At 32.1% G+C, this 22,638-nt stretch overlaps 1 protein-coding gene and 1 long non-coding RNA gene across 2 annotated transcripts; one reads left to right on the top strand and one right to left on the bottom strand.

Annotated features, from left to right (window-relative positions):
- Positions 1–5,746: 5,746 nt before the first annotated feature.
- Positions 5,747–6,867, bottom strand: LOC130646101 (uncharacterized). The gene is made up of 4 exons (XM_057452240.1): positions 6,819–6,867; positions 6,340–6,566; positions 5,929–6,040; positions 5,747–5,886 (listed from the first exon to the last, which is right to left on the bottom strand). The coding sequence occupies exons 1-4, from the start codon at positions 6,865–6,867 to the stop codon at positions 5,747–5,749; spliced, it is 528 nt and encodes a 175-aa protein (XP_057308223.1).
- Positions 6,868–18,072: 11,205 nt separating this feature from the next.
- On the top strand, positions 18,073–21,698 carry LOC130645780 (uncharacterized). The gene is made up of 3 exons (XR_008982737.1): positions 18,073–18,728; positions 21,288–21,413; positions 21,560–21,698. It is a non-coding gene; the product is annotated as an uncharacterized LOC130645780 (long non-coding RNA).
- Positions 21,699–22,638: the final 940 nt, after the last annotated feature.

Here is a 22,638-nt window from a genome sequence, read left to right as displayed (position 1 = left end):
TTCATAGATAAACAATAAATAAATAATAACAGAATATATACAAATAAAAATTTATTTACAAAATTCAAATGCAATCTAATAAAAAAATGTAAATTCATGGGAATTAATGTATATTCTGGAGGTATAAATAAATCGTTATAATAAATTTGGTTTTAACTTTTTTTACTCAACTAGCATTTCGACATAAAATTATGACAAAACTTATGAAATAAAAAACGCAATATCAGGTTCGTAATAAACCTTAGTTGGTTTCCTTGAACATGAAAATATAGGTACGAATTTTGGTTCCTCTTGACTGTATTTAAGAGGGTATAAAGGTTGTAAAGGATAGGATATAAAGCTTGTTATATTTATATATTGAAAATTTTATAAGTAAGATTAGCACTTGCTTTTGTACTGTGCACTCGTTTTAAATTTGCCGCCGAAAAAATCACAAACAAAAACCGATTGCAATTACTGTCTGCGTATTAAATAACCATTTAAACCATTGATTTATATTTAGTTTCTTCTTCTGTTTTTCACATATAAAATCATTGTGATTTTGCAAAGCCTAATTTTAATAAGTCTGCAGAAATCAAAATTAAAATTCTTACACGACCACTTCATGCAGTCCCGAAATAAGATCTCCTATTTTTTTACACGATAATTAAACAAGTCCTATTTGAAGGAAAACGAGCAAGTTATAAAAATGATATTCTAAGCCCTGAAGCTTTCAGCCGACGATTGTATCACACTTTTAAAATCATGCAATTAAAAAGTATAAATTGGTATCATAATTTTAAGACGGTTCAGAGTATATTTCAACAAATAATTTTTTGATATATCAGAAAGCATATTTGCCACGCCTGGGATAATATTTGATGTTTCAAAAACATTAATATAAAAGTTCTTGAGTTGTGTAATTGTTGACGCCATTATCGTTGACCAATAGAACTTCGCCATTCTGCGCATGTAAAACTTTAGGACTGCTCACATGTCTCACATCGCGTAACTGAACTTTGTTTATTAAGTTACCGTTCGTGTGTACATGGTTATCAGACAGCCGGCCATGTTTTGTCAACTTCAAGCCAGACATTTTACTAGTGATAAAAGTTCCAAGGTCTACAACTCTCTCCCCTTGTAACTGATGCCTTGTATTTATCACCTGCAATTTACCTGGAGGTGCGTGCATGTTTTGCCTTTGCGAAGAAGGGTGATGATGACTCTGAAACTCAACATATTTTGTCTCCTTCGGTGTTCTATAATTTCTATTGTCGGGCATAGCTTGCTGTGAATTCATGCGCTGTCTTAGTCTTTCGTTTTCGTATTGTGACAGTTCTGGTGTTCGTACAGCGTAGCCTCGCTGCTGCTGCTGCTGCTGCTCCATGGTATAGTGAGAACGGTCATCATACGTGTAAGCAGCAGCTCTTGGACTTAAATATTCTTCATACGAATCCTCGTCTTCAAATATAAAATCCCCATCATTATTTTCATCATAATAAATTTCTGGTAAAGTTCTTTCTCGATTTAATGTGTCTTGATAAAAAGAATGTGTTGGTCTCTTTAGAATAGAACGGGGAGGCTTTCTCGGAGGTTGTGTATGGCGCACTATCATATCATTTGGTTGAAAATTCCTATCACTATACATGTTGCTATTTCTTGAAGAATGATCTCGATAGTTTGGAATTGAACGACTGCTAGCTTGGGAATGATAGCTTTCAGCTCTCGATGCAATTCCATTTCTCTGTCGATCTATGCTTTCTAATAAATCTCTTTGCGTCATTCTTGTTTGGTTCGAGTCATCTTGAAAATTAGTTGATGATTTTGCAGTCTGTTGTTTTTCAATGACCATCGCCAAATACTCTTTTTGCTTCATTTTTGGTTGCTTAAAAAAGCGACTTTTACGTTCCATAGTACAGCACAACAATTTACTTTTATAAACATCTAGCTAACTTTAACTTGACTGCATTTTATTTTCTCTTCTTCTTTCATTTCTTCCCTTCTTGCTCAATCTTTCGTGGGTTATGAAATATTATTTAACGTCTAAAATAAAACAACAATAAAACCATCTGAAGTTATATTTCCTCTTTCAAAAAAGTATAGAACACAAAATAATTTCTATATTCTCAACCTACTAAAAGGGAAATCAATAATTCAAACTTGCATAAAAATGACTTCTTGCATAAATTATTTAAAAACCATTCCCTTCACAAAAACACTTCAATGTGTGTAAATAAATGATGAGTCAGTATTTATAAATTACAGTATCTATCTACAATAATAATGATAATGCGTTACGTCATTTAGAAAAGTGACAAACATGGTACTTTTTATGAGTTTTGACAAAAATGTTAGTGCTTATAAATTCAATTTTATCACAAACGAAATGTTAGTTATAGTTTGTTTCAGTAATTATTCACAATTTCATATCAATATTCCCATGTTTAAAAGACTTACTATGTGTATGAAATGAAGAGATCTGATCTGTATCTAAACTAAAGTTTGATCAAGAACATGAAAAATAAACTATAGTAAATGTAAATTAAAGTTCAATTGATTGAAGAAAAAAAGTCAGACAGTAGTAAAGCGTAAAATTTATAACTCTCACCATAATTTACAATATTAAAGTGTATTGTTGATGAAGTGGACTTTGATACAAACATAAGGATTGATTGATTGATTGATTGACTGATTGATTGATTGATTGATTGGGGAGAACGCATACATGGTTCACTGTATATGTACCAATGAGGTATACGCTAGTGAAACAATTCAGTATTTGGATTTAAAATCATATACCCAAAAAATATTTCAATTTAACAAATGGGCTGTTAGCTGATAATTCACATCTTGTCCTATATTATATTATACGGAAGCTATACAAGTCTACAATTTCCTTGACTGCAGAAGATTCTGCAGATAAACTTTAAAAAACAGATTTAGAAACACCTGCAGGTCATGTCATCAAATCATTTATATAATAATAAAAAAAACTAACCCTATTTTGTTGAGTAACGAATGTCGAAAATGTAACTGATGTGGAAATGAGGAAGCTGCTGGATTTGAGACACACTGAAATCAGCAAAAAATTAGCACCTTTTAAAATTTTAGATCTAACTAAATAATCTACGCTTTAATTATTGGCAAATAAACTTTTACAAGTTTACAGTGCATGTTACTTCGATAAAAATGATGTTCTTGCGGTGGCTTTGTATGAAAATCCATCCTTTCCATCATTTTTCATGTTTTGGAAAAAAATGTGTTTTAACATTTTAAGAGATTAAGTTTCTGCATTGTAAGCACTAAGGAGTCTTGTTTGTGCATGACAGAAGTACTGACATTTTGTTCAAATAAATTTGGCTTGAATGGACAGTATATATACAAAGAAATATGAAATCTATCCAGCATAATGTTTTCAAAAAATCTACAAACAATAAGAACAAAATATAATCTTTGAATTCTCATTTATCTCTCCATTTTTTAAGTCATGGCTTTAAGAACATACTTTAGTGAAATTGATGATATATGATATTACATTAACAAGGTCCACTACTGGCTGCTTGAAATATATTTATATACTTATATTAATATTTATACGTCAAAAAGGTTTTTAAACTGATTTTACACTCACATTAAGCACACCTTTATAATCATAACATATGGTGTTCTAAAATAACACATTAACTTTTAAATCAATACATGCAACAGATTTTTTAAACAACACCTTAACCTCTACAAAATAAGTTTATTTAAAACATTTAGACTTTATAAAAAAATCTGATTTTATCAATTTTGAATGCTTAGGGGTGGAAACTTAAATCAGACTGATCCATCAGCACTGCATGCTTATTGAGAAAATTTTAAAATACACATCATCTTCCCATAATATTCTAATTTGGAGAAAACCTTATTACAGAAGATATATCATTGTTTGTTGAGAAATTAATAAAACTTACCTATTCGCATGTTTTATTACCTTTCACACATTATTAGTTAAGAAAGGTACCCAGTGCAATATCAATGGGCACTTAATGAGATTAGGTGGATGAATATATTCAACTTGCTAAGAATGGACACTTTATCAGACTGGAGGGTTAATCAGACACTTGATGCTGAATCAGTTACTTAAAATATACGCTAAACATATTATTCATTTTTATATGTTAAAGAGATTTTTGTGTTTGTTCATTTTTATCTTTTACTGGTGTACCTGTAGTGCATATCTTTAAAAAGTAAGGACTTTTGATAAAAGTTGCAAGAATGATATATGAAAAGATGATAATATATGATATGAGGGTGATATGTTTGCTTTTCCTTCTAAAATTAAAGGGAATCTAAACTGATATATAAATGACAAAAAATTAAATGACAAAGATATTCAATGCTTTAGGATTTTGATATTCAATTATTCTGCATAAATTATAATGTTGGTCCTGTAGACATTATTGATAAACTTCAATATGACACAAGAACACTACACTAATCAAACAATAATCAAATCGGTTAGCCAGAACTAAAGAAATATTGATTGGTTTAAAAGTGTTGTAACATTTATCGATTAAAAGGATATCAGGCATACATACTAAGCAAGAAATAATCTTTTTTCGCAATTACTCTTCATCTCAGGTCATTTTTACGACAACACAAATCAATTTTATCTTTTCCATCACAATCCCACCCTTTATCAACTTGCGAGTTGTTTATATAGTCTGAAGATGTACTTAGTGTACGAAAAGCTTAACAAATAAATACTTTTTAACTTTCAATCTCGTTTAATGTATACTACAGAATTGTGTAACTTTATAAGTATATATTTATCAATGAAATTGTAACACTTTAGACCAACAAACTTTCTCAGCAAAATTTGCTTATGACACTATCACAGTATCTGCCATTATGTTTATCATTAAAGTTATAGGCAGGACTTTTGAGATACAAGGCTCAATGTCCTGCTGTTAATAAACCATTAAGGAACACTTAATAACAACGCAATTCTTTTTTTGATAGATGTTGATATATTGGTGTGTTTTAAAATGCCCAACTTGCCCGAAAGTTTTTTTCCTGTTTTACTGTGAGTTGGGAACCCTTGTCTTCACTCTTACGCATGCTATTTTTTAAGTTTGTACTATAGTGCACTGCACTAAAATTACCAGCAAAGTTATTTATTTATTTATTTATTTATTTATTTATTTATTTATTTATTTATTTATTTATTTATTATTTTCCATCAGATAGTATGAATAGAATAAAAATAATAAAAAAAATTATTCATGCAAGCTTATCAAAATTACCTAATGGAGGGATAACCACCACGAAGCAAAAGCTTAAAAAATGTGATGGCTACCTGGAAAAACATCACATAGGACAAAACCACAAAACAACACAGGGTCAAGACAAACATTTAGGCAAAGTAATCACAGGGATAAATTTTAATTTAGGGGGACTGTCAAAAACTGTTAGCATCAAACCACTGTTGAGAATGAAATACGGATGTGCTATGATAAATATTCACCTATATGTAATGGTATTTTTATTAGAAATTTAAAGGGTATAGAATTTTGAAGATTGTTCCAAGAATTAATTGCTAGAAATTTAATGGATTTTTTACCAAAGGCAGTTGAGTGGACATGAGGTAGATTTAAAAAGCCCTTTTCACCAGCACGAGTGTGGTGAGAATGAAAAAAATTAATGTTAAAGGTATTGAGAATGCTGCCAGAAAGAGCTTTATAAAAAATATTCAGAAAAAAAATGATATTATATGATGAGATCATATCAGAGAATTTAAGTAGGCTAAGGTTCCAGTAAGAGGATTTAGAGTAGCATTGAAGGTACTAAAAGAAATCATACAGTCTGCATGATTTTGAAGAACTTCTATCTGACGGGTGAGAAAACTTTTTTGACACCACACTAAAGAGCAATATTAAATTTGAGAATTAAAAAGAGCATAACAAATTTGAATGAGGACACATTTGGGAACGAAATGGCGAATTTTTGCAAGAGCTTCAGTAGCTTTTTTGAGACTAGAGATAGTGTTATTTATTTGGCTTTTCCAGGTGAGATTCTAGAGTAATTCAAAGGTATTTAATAAAGTCACTAGGAAGGATCTTTGTTCCATTAATTAGAAATTTAAAGTTATACAATGTTTGCTTTAAGGGAGCTTTAAAAACGACAAGTCCGGTTTTAGGTTATTTAGGGATATTTTATTAACATTGAGCCATTGACATAAGAATTTGAGATTTATTTAGGTATATTTTATTAACATTGAGCCATTGACATAAGAATTTGAGATCAGTTTAACTGTTTATTAAGTTGTTTTGGTGACTTGCTGATATTTAACAAGTTGGTGTCAAAGAGGTGTACCATGGAATATTTGATGGCGACATGAAGATCATTTATGTAAAGTAGAAGCAAAAGTGGAACTAGGACAGAACCCTGGGGTACACCATGGTGGATAGTTTTATGAGAGGACAGAGAATTGTGGATATCTATCAATTGTTCCCTATTTGTTAAAAATGAATGAAGTAATGATAAAGGAATACCACGTATGCCATAGTGATATGGTTTCTTTAGTATGATTTCATGGTCAACTGTGTCAAATGGTTTTTTAAGTCAATAAAAATGCCACATGAAATATAGCCATTGTCAAGTGCTTCCTGAATCCATATTGATTTTGAAATATAGTGTTTTTAACGGAAAGAAAATTGTATAATTGATTAAAAATAAGTTTTTGTCAATGTTTGAAAAAAGTGATATTGGTCAATAATTGCTGAGTTCAACATTGCAGCCTGTTTTATAAATAGGGATAACTTTGGCAATTTTAAGAGAAGATGGATAAATACCAGTTACAAATGAAAGATTAATTAATTTAGCAATTGGAATTGATAGCATTTTTTAGCAGGTAGAAGGACTTGGAGTGGGATACTATAAGGGCCATTTGATTTTTTGTTATTGAAAAGAGATATACAATCAAGTATACTTCTATCTTATCAGTAGCGTGAAAGAAAATTAGAGAAATGTTGAGAGCTTGGTCAAATAGATTTTCTTAAATTTTCTGCAACAGAACTAAAATAATAATTGAAAGAGTTAGCTATGGTTAAAGAGTCTGTGGTGAAATGATGTAGCAGGAGATTTGGCAGAGTGGAGAGATATAATGGATCTGACACCATCCCATATTGCTTTAGAGTTATTTCGATTAAGAGCAAAATATTCTTTATAATAGTTACTTTTACAAGTCTGCAAAGAGGGCCAATTTTGTTCCTGTATTTTTTATAAGAAGTATGGAGCAATGCTTTTATAAAGGAATCTTTTTCTTTAAGAAATTGTTTATGTAAAATATCCCGTTTATGCATGGAAGTAAGTATACCAGTTGTGATCCATTCTTTATGTGTTTAGTATTTTTTTTAGAAAAAGATTTTCTCTAAGGAACACAGTCATTTATACATTTGCAGGCCTTTTTAGGAGATTTTGAGTGGGTGTGTGATGAATAACACGCCCAAAATGCATTGTGTGTGCTTTAGGCGTGCTATTCTGGTCAATTTCTCATAGAATATAAGATTTTAAGCGTGCTATCGACAGCACGCCTGAATCATTTCAGGTGTGTGTGGGCGTGTGTGCGCACGCCTCTCATGAAAAGGTCTCCATTTGTTGATAAAATTGTAAAAGAGATCAAAGGATTTAGATGGGTCAAATTCATTTAAACAAAGTAGTTTATTCCGGTCAATATTGCCCATTTTTTGAGTGAACGTTGAGCGAAGGTTGAAATTACTCCAGTTTGGGGCAGGAGGCTTTTCCATAGATGGAGGGGATGAAAAATGTTGCTTTTTCAAAATAAGAAATGATCTGGTTTGGATGATATGATATTACAACCCGCATTACAACTCAACTCGAAAGGATCATGGAAAATATTATCAATTAAGGTACTAGTATTTTCAGTAACTCTTGTAGGAAGGATAATAGATGTCGCAAGAGAGAAAGAAAAAATTAAATCTAATAATAAGAAATATCAGGACTGAAAGTAACAGATTTGCATTAAAGTAACCAAACAAGAAAATATTTTTGTTTTCAGAAGAGGTTTTACCTAGGAGTTAGATGGTTCATATCAAAATCATGCAGCCTATAATAAAATTTTTACCTTTCGGGTAAACAACTTCAACAAAAACAGATTCAAGGTCACAACTTTTATATCGGAGTTTACCAAGATCGGAATGGCTAAAATATGTGAAGTTATTGGAAATGTATAACAATGCACCAACGTTATTGCTTTCTGTTGGTGTATGTAAGAAAGTATATCCATTTAAATTACAGTTGGAAGAGGGTAATTTACTTTGAAAACCAGTTTCAGTAATACCAATAACACTGAAATCAAAAAAAGGAGGTCAGAGAGTAGACTTGTTAATTCATGAAAATTTTTGGATAAGGAAGATTATTTAAATGGAATAAAGAAAAGTGTTTCGCATTAAATTTTTGGGATACAAATTCTATGGGGTCATAGTATTTACAGTTGGAGCTATCATTATCATTATCAGTTATGCTGTTGTTATTTCATGAGAAAGTCCATATACAGTACTGTGAAAAGGTTTGTTAACATCGTGGTTCGTGTTTCATGTTACGCACAAACCACAATAGCCCACGATGCGTATTTTTTTTAACAATCGTGGACCTCACGATCATGTTTCGTGGACTACACGAACAAAAATTAAACATTACACCATGGCGTCCACAATAGATAACTTCTATTGTAAAACAACAAAGACCGTATTAGTTTATCAATTAAATCAAAACCGACGGGAAAAAATAAATTAACACTTGTTGTTTTAATTCGTTGTCATAAAGCTAGCTATATAATATATTTTAATCGTTCGTGAATCAAAATGCAACGTAAAAAACATTTCTATTGCTGCTTTTCGTTTATAAACTTTTAAAATGCGATCTTAAAAAACATTTCTATCGCTGCTGACAAATTTAACTTTTCTAGACAAATGACATTTCGTAAAAATACAATCGTGTCCATGACGAAAAAGTATACACCAAGCAAAAACTACGAATATGCATTTTTAACTTGATAAAACCTGAAACTAACAAATTAACTTTAATGAAAGACTTTTTTGAAAAGAAAAAAAATAAAATTATACTGGCTATAAAATCGTGGAGCTCGGGGGAATAATCGTCGGACACATGATCGTTTGTGTAGATAATAATATTAGCGTGGTGGACATGATAGAATGTTTGAATGTTTGTTATACATAAAGACCACAATTTTAACTTGGTTCGTGTGCACCATGCTCGTTACACGAACATGATGTTAACAAACCTTTTCACAGTACTGTAGCAACCAAATATGTAATTCTCACACGGACCATGGATATGAAGTTCTGCTTTAAGAAACATTGTGTTGTTATTCGCATGAATCAGAATCATGTTGTAAACTTTATTCTGGCATCATATTTATATTTTTACGAGGGTGCCGACTAGCCAGAAATGCTGCCAAAAACCACAGGGCTGTCGGACGGCTGTCAATTTGGAGGCTTTCAGACAGGTCCAGGCTTTTACGGGTGGTTACAGACGAAAAACCTGAAAACCCCCGCAAAAATGCATGCGGTTGCTTTCACATATACAGTGTTTTCGGCGAAGTCGGCACCCTCGTGTATTTTTATGCTAATTTTTATAATTCAGTCTCTTTTTTTCCTATCTACACTTAACATATAAACAAGTTAGTTTTTATCTCTTCTTTTTTAATTTTAACAGCAAACTGTTAACACACCTCCCTCTAATGAATGGCCAATTTGTTGTTAACAGAGACAAAACCCAATAGCTGATGTCCATAGAGCTATGGAATATAAACAACAACCACGTCAGTAGCCTCTTTGGGTATATGCTGTGGCAACTTACTGCACTTAAACTCCAGATTTTTTGTGTTTTAACTTATGTAAAATAGGCTCTACAAACTCAGTCAGGGTAAACACCTAATTAGGCGGGATGACCTAATTAGGAGAGTCGTTTAGTTAGGCAACGTGATGTAGTTTAATTAGGCCACCCGTAGTCTAACTAGGCGAACGGAAACTTTTTGTTGCAAATACGTTGAAATCATTGTGTTTTGCACTACAATATTTATGTGAATCAAATCTGTCCACTTTGCAGACAATTTTGACCAATTATCGTCTTATTTGAATCACGCATTGGTAACTTATGGCCTAAACGTTGTGTGGCACTATTTGGTGTTTTAAATAATGGATTTCAGCCATCCAAGCCACATAGAAAAATAAATATGGCGGACAAAAACGTGGTAGTGTTTGACGAAGATTTTACCGTTGTTAAAACAGGATGTGAATAAAAAAGAAACGTTACAAAACAAACGAAATAATTGTTACCACATCCATTTAAAAAAAAACGTTTTGTGAAAGAGTATCTTCATGTATTTTACTATCGTTACCTAAATAGGTGACACAGGCTTCTCATTTTGTAAATATGTGCTTACGTGATCAATCACGTAAGCACATATTTACTCTCTTAACTTAACTTACTTTTCTACATGTCCGAAATAGTATGCATGACTGTATACTGTCATTTTAATAAATGGTTTCCAATTGTTTTGTCAAATAAAGAAATTGTCTACAATTAAATCCAAGATAAAATGTCTGTTCATCTGTGCTCCGTCTGGTTCACCTCCGCATTAGTTAAGAACCGCATTCTTGTGTAAGACCTGGTTACCAACAATAAGCAGGGGCCAGGCAAAAGAGATTTATGTCTATGTAGTTCTTTTAACTAAGTCAGGAGATGGTGAATTAGCTATGATGGTCAGGTTGGCTATGAATAGGTTTGTTCATGGATTAAAAGGAGCAGGATTATTCAATAATTCTCAGATCAAAAAGTAATCTGTCAACAGAGGTACGCGGTTCTGTTCTGCCCGGATAATAAATGCTGCTCTGATTATGTATGGCAGCTTGGCCTGGTTAAGAACAAGGCAGATAATACATAATCAGGGGCAACATAATCAGGGCAAACCGGTTTACGTACAACAGTCTAATATTATTTGAGAGTTAATGGCAGGCAGATTTATATTTTTAAATTATTTCCCACTTATAGAACAAAAATAATCGGGCTGACCACTATTCTATACACTTCTGACAAACAAATAGCCCTGGTGGCAAAGTTGTTGTTAAAGAAAACGAAATTTCGAGGCAACTACAAATTTTGGGATTCGCAAGAATAACTTGAATTACTTTCCACCAAACTCATTTTCCGCAAAAAGAATACTGTAAATAATCAAATAAACAGCGTTTAATCGAAAGGGCGTTTAATTTAGGTTCCGTGAAATTTAGTTACTTCAAAGTAGACTTTTTTTCTTTCGCCATGCCTAGTTTTTAAGGGTGTTCTATCTTGTAGAGAATGTTTCATTTACAAAAATTGGAAGGAAATGCCAATCACAGCCTGCCTGCCATTATATCAGCGTTCATAAACCGGTCACCATTACATTCTTTTTTATTAACGGTTTATTCGTAAACGAGTTTACATTGCCGTGCATATATTTACAATTTTAGTTTTTTAAATATGTGTATTTAGCGATGTTAGCGAGAGATTTGACATAATCAGGGCTAAAAAAAATAATCGGACCATGCATACATAATCCGGCTGTCCTTGTTGTAAACAGGCCGTTTTCGCAATCTGGTCAAAACAGTACTTCGCGCACCTCAAGTAATTCAGGTTAAGCGATAGGGCGTAGAAACGCGATCGCGTACCTCAAAATGAGAAGCCTTTGACCTAATTAGGTTATACATTTCATTTTAACATAATTCTTACTTGCGCAAACATATTGAGGCACGAATGACAATTCTGAAATCATGGTCGCGTAGACTATAGCTACGGATTTTTTCTTAGGAATGTGTGAAAAGACATTAAATATTGTAATGTCTTAACTAGGTTACATATGGCCTAACTAGTCTACAATGTGTCGCCTAATTAGGTGGTATGCCCTAATTAGCCTACCGTCGCCTAATTAAGTGTTTACCCTGACTGACATGGATTGCCATAACAAAAACATTATTTTATCCCAGCCATTTAATATAAATCCATGGCATTAAATTGGAGGACGAGTATCCTAGCATCCGTAAGTGATCCTGACAATGATAGTCAAACCATGACAACAAAAATAAGAAGGTAATAATAAAAGAAAACAAATGAGTCAGCCTTAAAAATTCGGACTTTAGCTAGCTACCAAACAAAAATGAACAGATTTCCCGGATTTCTCATTCATAACAAACCTCGTACCGGTAGCCGAAAACTAGCCTCAATTACTACCCTTTAGATTGGGAAGCACTTCATGGAAGGATCCATATAGTCTGTGAATATGTCGTATACTTGAACCTCTAACACAACCTCACCTTTACCCGACATTGTCGTATTCCTTTCCTCACGACAGCTCAACTCCATCCGACACGCGACGTTAAACAATTTATCAACGTCGTGATGTTGTTAATACATACTACTGCCTAATGTAATATCTTTGTAATATACAGTAATACACTGTAGTACTTAGTAATATGCCGTATTGTATACTGTAGTACTTAGTAATATGCCGTATTACTTTGTAGTATCCAGTAATACACTGTAATACCTTGTAGTATTCAGTAATACCCTGTAATACCTAGTAGTATTCAGTAATATACTGTAATGCCTTGTAGTATTCGGTAATATACTGTAATGCTTTGTAGTATTCAGTAATATACTGTAATACCTTGTAGTATTCGGTAATACACTGTAATACTTTGTAGTATTCAGTAATACACTGTAATACCTTGTAGTATTCGGTAATACACTGTAATACCTTGTAGTATTCAGTAGTACACTGTAATACCTTGTAGTATTCAGTAATATACTGTAATACCTTGTAGTATTCGGTAATACACTGTAATACTTTGTAGTATTCAGTAATACACTGTAATACCTTGTAGTATTCGGTAATACACTGTAATACTTTGTAGTATTCAGTAATACTTTGTAGTATTTAGTAATACACTGTAATACCTTTTAGTATTCGGTAATACACTGTAATACCTTGTAGTATTCAGTAGTACACTGTAATACCTTGTAGTATTCAGTAATATACTGTAATACCTTGTAGTATTCGGTAATACACTGTAATACTTTGTAGTATTCAGTAATACACTGTAATACCTTGTAGTATTCAGTAATGCACTGTAATACTTTGTAGTATTCAGTAATACTTTGTAGTATTTAGTAATACACTGTAATACCTTGTAGTATTCGGTAATATACTGTAATGCCTTGTAGTATTCGGTAATACACTGTAATACCTTGTAGTATTCAGTAATATACTGTAATGCCTTGTAGTATTCGGTAATACACTGTAATACCTTGTAGTATTCAGTAATATACTGTAATACCTTGTAGTATTCGGTAATACTTTGTAGTATTCAGTATTACACTGTAATACCTTGTAGTATTCGGTAATACACTGTAATACTTTGTAGTATTCAGTAGTACACTGTAATACCTTGTAGTATTCAGTAGTACACTGTAATACCTTGTAGTATTCAGTAATATACTGTAATACCTTGTAGTATTCGGTAATACACTGTAATACTTTGTAGTATTCAGTAATACACTGTAATACCTTGTAGTATTCGGTAATACACTGTAATACTTTGTAGTATTCAGTAATACTTTGTAGTATTTAGTAATACACTGTAATACCTTTTAGTATTCGGTAATACACTGTAATACCTTGTAGTATTCAGTAGTACACTGTAATACCTTGTAGTATTCAGTAATATACTGTAATACCTTGTAGTATTCGGTAATACACTGTAATACTTTGTAGTATTCAGTAATACACTGTAATACCTTGTAGTATTCAGTAATGCACTGTAATACTTTGTAGTATTCAGTAATACTTTGTAGTATTTAGTAATACACTGTAATACCTTGTAGTATTCGGTAATATACTGTAATGCCTTGTAGTATTCGGTAATACACTGTAATACCTTGTAGTATTCAGTAATATACTGTAATGCCTTGTAGTATTCGGTAATACACTGTAATACCTTGTAGTATTCAGTAATACACTGTAATACCTTGTAGTATTCTGTAATACACTGTAATACCTTGTAGTATTAAGTAATACACTGTAATGCCTTGTAGTATTCGGTAATACACTGTAATACCTTGTAGTATTCAGTAATATACTGTAATACCTTGTAGTATTCGGTAATACACTGTAATACTTTGTAGTATTCAGTATTACACTGTAATACCTTGTAGTATTCGGTAATACACTGTAATACTTTGTAGTATTCAGTAGTACACTGTAATACCTTGTAGTATTCGGTAATACACTGTAATACTTTGTAGTATTCAGTAGTACACTGTAATGCCTTGTAGTATTCAGTAATATACTGTAATGCCTTGTAGTATTCGGTAATACACTGTAATACCTTGTAGTATTCAGTAATATACTGTAGTACCTTGTAGTATTCGGTAATACTTTGTAGTATTTAGTAATACACTGTAATACCTTGTAGTATTCGGTAATATACTGTAATGCCTTGTAGTATTCGGTGATACACTGTAATACCTTGTAGTATTCAGTAATACACTGTAATACCTTGTAGTATTCAGTAATATACTGCAATGCCTTGTAGTATTCGGTAATACACTGTAATACCTTGTAGTATTCAGTAATATACTGTAATACCTTGTAGTATTCGGTAATACAATAATAGTAATACGTTGTTATATGGATTATTAAAACTTTAAACACGGTTGCTATTGCCAACTATGACGTAAGTTGTAACCAATGACATGCCGCCCTTTACCTGGGTAATAAAGCTATATATGGGACTTTTCTGTCATTTGTATTTGGATGTCCAGTGTGATATTTAAGATGATTTAAGTTTGTTGTTTTTGTCCTCAGTGATCATACATTTTCCCCCGCCATTAGCTTGACTTTCGTGTAAGTCACTAGTCGAAAACCAACAACCGTTGCAAAGAGGCTACAATAAACACTCGACGACAGCATGTTGAATAAACAGTGGTACTCTGTAGTTTGACAAATCATTAGTATTATCCCTATTATTTTTGTTTGATTTTTTATATTTTCAAATATCTATACGCCAATAAGATGAACACTACTGCGTTACCTAAATTAGACCAAAGCTAAGTTGTTTATTTTTGAGCTTCAAAGATTATCTTTAATTTTGTAAACTTTGGGACGACAATATTTCTAATTGGGAATTTTTAACATCGATATGCGTGTGGCGTGGTGGAATGCAGAGGCAAGGGGGGATTGCGGGATTCCTACAATTTCGTATCCTGATACTATAATATGCACTAATCATTGCTCCCCATGTTAGGATATATATAACTTGCTTCAGAGGTCCTGCAGTGTTTAATACTGGCTCTAATATTCCTTGACGGTGTTCTTGTAAGTCGAAATATCGAAGTTTTTTTCGTGCATTCTTATCACCCTAATTTTTTAAAAAATGTTGCAGATTAAAACAAAATAATACCAATACACCAATTCATAACAAAACAATTACATTTCCCGTTGTAAAAACCGGCGTATAAAAAAAAATTCCGACGAAATAGAATCTCTTTAGAAAATTTTTAGGCGATGTTTTATAGAACTGGAGTGTTGCACTAACTAATCGTTCATAATCTACACTTTGTGCTAAAAATGCATGAAGTATAAACTAGTATATAAATAACTAGCTGTATTATACTTCGTTTAGAAAGCGTTATACTATTTGACAGCCTGACCGCTAATGAGAGGGTGGAAGGGAAGCGGAAAAGAAAATGAGATAAAAGACGTGCTGAATTACCTCCTTTTTTTAACTGCGTTATATTAAAATAGCAAGTGGTAACAAACTATAAAATGTCGTGCTTCTTTGTTTTGTTTAATAACTTTTTGTGTCTAGTAGCATGATTCGGACAAATACGTTTTTAAGCGTTTTAATAAATGTAGTTTACATCTTATGTAATTTTGGAGATATCGTAGATATATATTACGTTAATTATGCTGAACCTTATTAAGTGCACAATTTGTCAAGGCTGTTATTGGTCGAAAAACAAAAAGGACATATATAAAATCACTGTTTTGTCTAGAAAGTGTTTAAAATTTAGAACGATATCTTTTTTATTTGAACTTACTTTTGTTTTGTAGTGTTGAAGTGTTTTATTTTCTTTCTATTTTGCTTATTTACATAGGTTTATTATTTTTTTTATTTTACTAAACATTTCTTACAATTACTTGGCAGAAATATTTCACAGTCCTAAAGGTTCTGGACTGATATGTAGCTCTGCCAAAATTGTTTAAAAGCACAATGTATATATGTTAGAAATCAGATTATATTTGTATCAGTTATTTTTCTGTTTATGTCTTTCTCCATGAAGTATTAACGAAAGTTCAAGAGACTCGAGAAAGTGATTTGATAAAATGAATGCTGGAGTTATCAACTGTATTGTTAACAGGCCCCAGAATAATCTGAGGCGTTTTGTACGTTAAATGACTTGGGACTGGGTCAATTTTAGCAAAAAATGGGAAAATAAAAATATCTTTTTCTCTCAGTACTTTCAGAAATGTTAACAACGTGTATGAGCTGGTCCTACCTACACCATATTTTATAACCAAAAACGTCGCCCAAGATTGTAGGTTTGGCATAGTCATGACTATTGATTGAGCGTTGTTCAAGTCAGTTCAGCCAGTTTTAATATCAATTCTCTAGTTAACTGACGTCAAAGATTAAATCTTTTTAAAACAAAATTAAGCCTGCAAAGGAATAGCGGCGGAGTGGATTATTTCAATGCTAAGAAAGCAGAAAGGTTTAAAGCCAGTCAACTTTCAGGAACAAAAAATTTTAAAAACAAAATAATTAGCAGATATTTAATCAAATTTCAGTATTTTTATTGCTTTTTTCCGATTTGTTTGATTTTAAGTGGAAATCTACCTTAACGGAAATGGTTTTAATATTCTTATGTGGTTAAGTTTTTCTGTGAATGGTTAATGTGCACGAAATATACTACGGAAAAACGAGTGTAAGTTGCACCTATTTTTCAATGCCATACTCCAGAAAGGTTACACTTTATAATTTGCTGAATATCGAGCAAAATGACAATTTGTAGAGAAATTCATTCCAAAATTTTTTACTCAAAACATTATTTTTATAAAACAGACAAACGTTCGCGGTAATGGGAAACAAAGGTCAAACTTTTTTTTTTATTTTCTTCACTTAAAATGAAGTATGATGTGACATGACAGACATGTTTTTATTATTTATTTTTACTCTAATGTTGACTAGAAGCAATTTAAAGTTTCAATGGTTATGATGTCATAGTTGCGTTAGGCTATACTCATAGTTAGTATGTAGGTCAGATCAAATAAAATTCAGTAAACCTAACAGATTATTGGAAACTTTGATATCTTACCCTGAGGCATATTTATACATAATAAATTGCTAACATACATGTAACAGTAGAAACCTCTGTTCTCCTATAAAGAGCCTTTGAGACTCCTATAGTGAGATTTTTTAGTTCACAAAGAAACACATTAAAAGAGACCCACGTTTATCAAGATCTATGTTTAGATTCAGGATCTTTTTTAGACCATTCGCGTTTTTCTTCTCCCTTTTTATTAACTTATTTTTAGGGGATTACCGTAACATAGCCCATCATCAACCCCGCGCACACGATCCCCGAAATGTAAAGGAACGCAAGAACCGTAATAATTTAATATTTGGATTGAAACATTTAATAACTTATGAAATATTTATAGCCATTTTTTGCTAAGGGCTGGCTTTCTTTTAGGGCTCATTTTGAGAGCGCGCTACAATGAAATTGATTACCCTTAGTAAATAATTAACGTATAGCGTCAGAAAGATTTTACACAAACAGAAAAACCTCTTCAAAATTTGTTATTGTTAACCTGACATATCCAACTTCAAGAAATAACCAGGAAGGAGATCTGGAAATAAAAAAGAAAAGTTGTTTTTTCTAAAAATACTAAATTAGAGTTTTTAACTCTAAATTTAAGTTTTTAATTTTAATACCTTTTTTAATTGCGATAGCGCGATGGTTTGGTTTCGGCTCAGCCCTACGGCATTCAAAAGTCACATTAATAAAGTTATTTTAAGATAACAAGTGCTATCTTAAGATAACTCTATTAATGTGATTTCGGAATGCGTGTATATTCACATAAATGTCTTGATTGTAAGATAACTCGAGTTATTTTAAGATAACATAAATGTGATAATTCTATCTTTTCTAATGCGCATATGTGTAAATGAACGTTGCTTAGGGTGCGGATACGTAAAGTAGCTCACAAAACAACAGCCTACATGAATTTCCGGCCGTATTGACATTTATTTTGATACGTCATTTGTATTGTCCTTGTGGTGTCGCGTATGTGCTCTGCTGTAGAGTTCGCTCTGCGGTGGAGAACAAGATGCATTTTGTTAGTTTTGTGTTGTGATGTATTGTCCCGTGTTAATTATGTAAAGAGAATAATTGTAATTTTGGTACTATTTTTAGTTAAATTTTCTGCACATCTTGCACATCTTTTTTCTGCGCATTCAGTCTTCAACATGTAATGACAGAGTCGAACATACATTTTTGTATTAAATTTGCTGTTGAGTGAAATTTTTCTTTCATACATCACAGGAGTTGTCCTGTATCTCAGCATCTGTTTTAGTTGTTTTCTCTCACATGTAGTTGGCTTGGCTTACGCCACTATATATCTAGTAAGTGTTTATTTCTTATTATATTTTATGTCATGTTACATGTGTAAATTTTTGCTTAAATTTCGTCTTGTAATTTTGTCGTTTAGCGAGTAAAAATAGTTAACTCAGTTGAAATCGTGTAAGCACCTACACTAGTCGATAAGGCCCGCAGAAAAATCTACTTAGTGAATACCCGTCGCCTTTATTGAGTAGAGCTTAAAATGCTGCTGAAAATAAATGTATACAGTATTCTCTTCAATTAGCGGACACTTAATTAACGGACACTCGAGCGGACAAATTTTTTTGCACGAAATGGCAACTATAGGCTTTTTTTCTCTCCAATTAGCGTACAATTCAAAAAATTAGAGATAAGCATTTAATTTTAAAATATCTATTTTAAACACTTTAAAACTTTACAGGAAATGTCTGCTTTTACAGTCTCAATCTTCTTCGCAAACCAATTTTTCTTGTCCATAAAACTTATTCACAACTGGTATTTCCAGACCATATCCACCTCCACGATTAACTCTCTTTCCACAAACCTAAGCTGTAATCGAAGTGTTCGAGACTTTCAAGAACATGAAAAATATTTTTGATATGTTTTGTGGCATGTGTACAACAATGCTTTCGTTTTGTAAAGAATCAGTTCTTATTATTGCTATTGCATTTCCGTCCACTTCGTTAGATGGCTCATGCCTGAATTGTAACAGCTCCCTGTAATAGTACTCATTCCAATCCTTTTCGATGAGTATGGGTATGTTGACCTCAATATCTATGTTAAACGACAGTTTGAGCGTTAAATGCAGTTAAACCCTGCCATTCATCTAGTGATTAGTGCAGATATACGTTATACTAAAACTCTGTTGAGTTGTTATAGAAAGAAGTTTTCTGCAAGTGCGATTCAAATAAAATTGAGTTATTTATAAGACATTGAATGCCAGTTGGATCACTTAAACCGTCACACATCATGGCGGAGTGCTTTATTCAGATGTACTGTACCCCCTACCTGAACATATATTTTAAAATCTCACAAGTAGCGGTGAAAAAAGCACGAAATAACTACACCATATTAAAACCTTTTCCAGCAGGATTAGCCACCAAACATTTTCTATTTTGCAAAACGTTGTCACGATGGCTCAAGACACATAAAAACTAGTCCGTTAACTATAAACCCAACATACATTTTAAAAATCAGGGAACATTTTTTTGTTTTTTTTAAGAAAAAATACAGAATTTATGTCAATATTTCTTTGTGTATCAAAGCTACATTGGCCAAACATGCGTTTCCTACTGATCACAGTGTTTGTATTCCGTGAATTATGTTTAGCATGGGTAAAATTCATGGTATTGTTGTTTAAAAAAATTGTCAAATAAAGTCCACTTGAGATATTTGAACTAAGTCTGTCTACAAAAAACAGTTATTCACATTAATTAATCAGCTCAAAAAATATCTGCAAACTAATTACAGACGATGTGGCATCCACAAAAAAAAATAGTCCACATGGAATTTAATTCATGTGAAACATAATTCAGTGGTTCTATATTGTTATCCATTAACATCTTAGCTTTAACTGATTAACTGTACAGAGTCAAGCATGGTATTCCAATATTCCCGCATATACTTAATGAAAATCATACTATATATCACAAAACTTTGTTAAAATTTAATTGAAATGGAGTTCTCTAATAGTCTGGATGTAATACAATTTTCTCAATGAATGCGTAGTCTACGAAGTCTGTTATTTCTATTTGTCTTTTTGTGACCATGTCAACAGAATTGAAAACATTGTTTGGATTTTTATAAAGCAATAAGGAAAAAAGAATCAACAAGCATTGCAGTTAGTGAGTGACATACATCGCTACTTTTTGGCCACAATGGACCAGTGTCAGTGTTGCAAGTGTTTGATTGTGCGTCAAAACCAATACATATGTGTTCAGGCTGAAAATATAATCAACAAGTCACCAAGCCCAAAAAATACCGTCAATGAAGAAACTTTATGAAATTCCTGAAACTTGTACTTGAAAAGAGCAATTGGCTTTTAAAAATTGATTCTGGACCTATTTGTATTCATGAAAACGGCACACAGTTATAACCTATGGTATAAAGCCAATAGCACTAGTGGAACAAATACTCCACATAAATGTTTTTCTTTTTGATTCAGCCTAAAAAACAGCAAAAATGCAATCTGTACCAACTAGGATTTTTCTATATAAAAATTTTTTTTCGATTAAGAACAACGAGTTTCCATTCATTACTATCTGCATGCATGAATAGATGGGTTTTTTATTTATATATTTCCAGCATTAAAAAATAATTATTTGAGGAAACTTCTTAAATGTTTCCATTCATTACTATTTGCATATATATAAATGTTTTTATATTTCTTATTTTTGCAACGTTAAAAATAATTATTTGAGGAAATTTCTTAAATGTTTGTTAAACTTTCACACAACTGTTTAAAAAGTTATGCAGACTTTTACTTTGGACTAAAACGTTCTTTTACTTTATATTTTTATTGTACATGAAGCAGAGACCAGTGTCCTTCTAGGGTTATTAAGAAATATTTACGTTATATTTAGGTTAAATCTTGGCATTCATTTTTTTGCTTTGCTAAATTGTATTTTTGGTAATATAGAACAGACAGCCAATTACTGATATGAAAAATCGTAAGAATAATATTAAACGAAGATCCATACAATGTAAATGTAAGTCCTTGCTTTTTTATTGCTTTAGACTCCTCAAATAGAAATATGTGAACACATCTTTTAGAGTACTATTAGACCTCTATGTATTGTCTGCAAATTCCGGAGAATTGCTTCAATATTTTATTGTTTTGTGTTTTGTTTTTTAGTGGAGAAACTGATTACATTACAACGAACGAGTGAATGATCAGTGAAAAACAATCTAAGAAATGTATGGATGCTGAGTCGTTTACAACACATGTAAAAAAGTGCGCCAAATATAATTTTTTTTAAAAAATCTGCCGAATTTATGGATACTGTGTCGTTGATAGCAAGCACAAACTGTGTATTTGCTTTCCCCTCTTGAAAATTTTAGCGAATGTGTGCATGAGAGTTCTGTAACCATGGAACCAATATACGTCTTATGTGCCTTTAACAGAACACTGTGTGGTGAAAATCAATATAAGAATTGCGTCAATGCTGTGGCGGTTTCACGCGCTGTTAGTAAAAGTATGGATGCTGTTTCTAACAAAACATTATAATCAATGCAAAATGTTATTTTTACATTTGTTAATGCTCGGGAACTGCAATCTTTCTAAAAAGAATATGAATGTCATGTCAAGCAAAAAAGGTGTACTAAGCTATGTTGTGGAAATCATTGCAGCAAATATAAGGTCATGTTCCCATAAGTTCTTAAAAAGATGATGGATTTAGGGCAGCTCTGTCGGTAGAGCGTTTGAATCATCTCCTCTACTTGAGATTATAAGTTCAATGTCCCCCCATTGTCTAGTTAGTTTGTCATTTCATAAAGATTTTTGTAGCAATGGGAGCTAAACACTGGAAACCTGGTCCATCCTGAAATCCATTGAGCACAGACCACATTAAATATAAATCACCATCAGTGGTTTGAGGCAGAGAATTTACATACTGGATGGTTCTTTTGTTATGAAAGTTTTTTTGCAGTAACTTTAATGACTAAGGTGTCTTTTTATGCCACTACCTGTACACATGATAGAGCTTAAAAGTACTGCCAAACTCTTTTTCCATGTATTGGAATAAAATGTTAGTCTTGATCATGTTGTTGTTATTTGTTTCTTTACAATACATATTATGACTGCTAGGTGATATATTTCTCTGTTTGCTATTACTTTTCCTAAAATTCATAGTTTCCAAATTAATTGTATTCATTTCCAAAGTTTTTTCGTGTAACATTTCTGTGATCTAATAGCAAGATTCTTAAAGATTAATT

This window comes from Hydractinia symbiolongicarpus, chromosome 5 (genome assembly GCF_029227915.1).
Source record: "Hydractinia symbiolongicarpus strain clone_291-10 chromosome 5, HSymV2.1, whole genome shotgun sequence".
NCBI classification, from domain to species: Eukaryota; Metazoa; Cnidaria; class Hydrozoa; order Anthoathecata; family Hydractiniidae; genus Hydractinia; species Hydractinia symbiolongicarpus.
This window is presented reverse-complemented; position numbering and strand designations above follow the sequence as displayed.

Bases quoted from the DNA above. Each gene is read 5' to 3' on its own strand.
- LOC130646101 (XM_057452240.1), bottom strand. From the start codon at position 6,867: ATGCTATCAATTCCAATTGCTAAATTAATTAATCTTTCATTTGTAACT. The intron at 6,567-6,818 runs GTATTTATCCAT...CATTTGACACAG, and splicing joins TAATCTTTCATTTGTAACTG to TTGACCATGAAATCATACTA. The intron at 5,887-5,928 runs GTTATGCTCTTT...ATTGCTCTTTAG, and splicing joins ATGTGTCCTCATTCAAATTT to TGTGGTGTCAAAAAAGTTTT.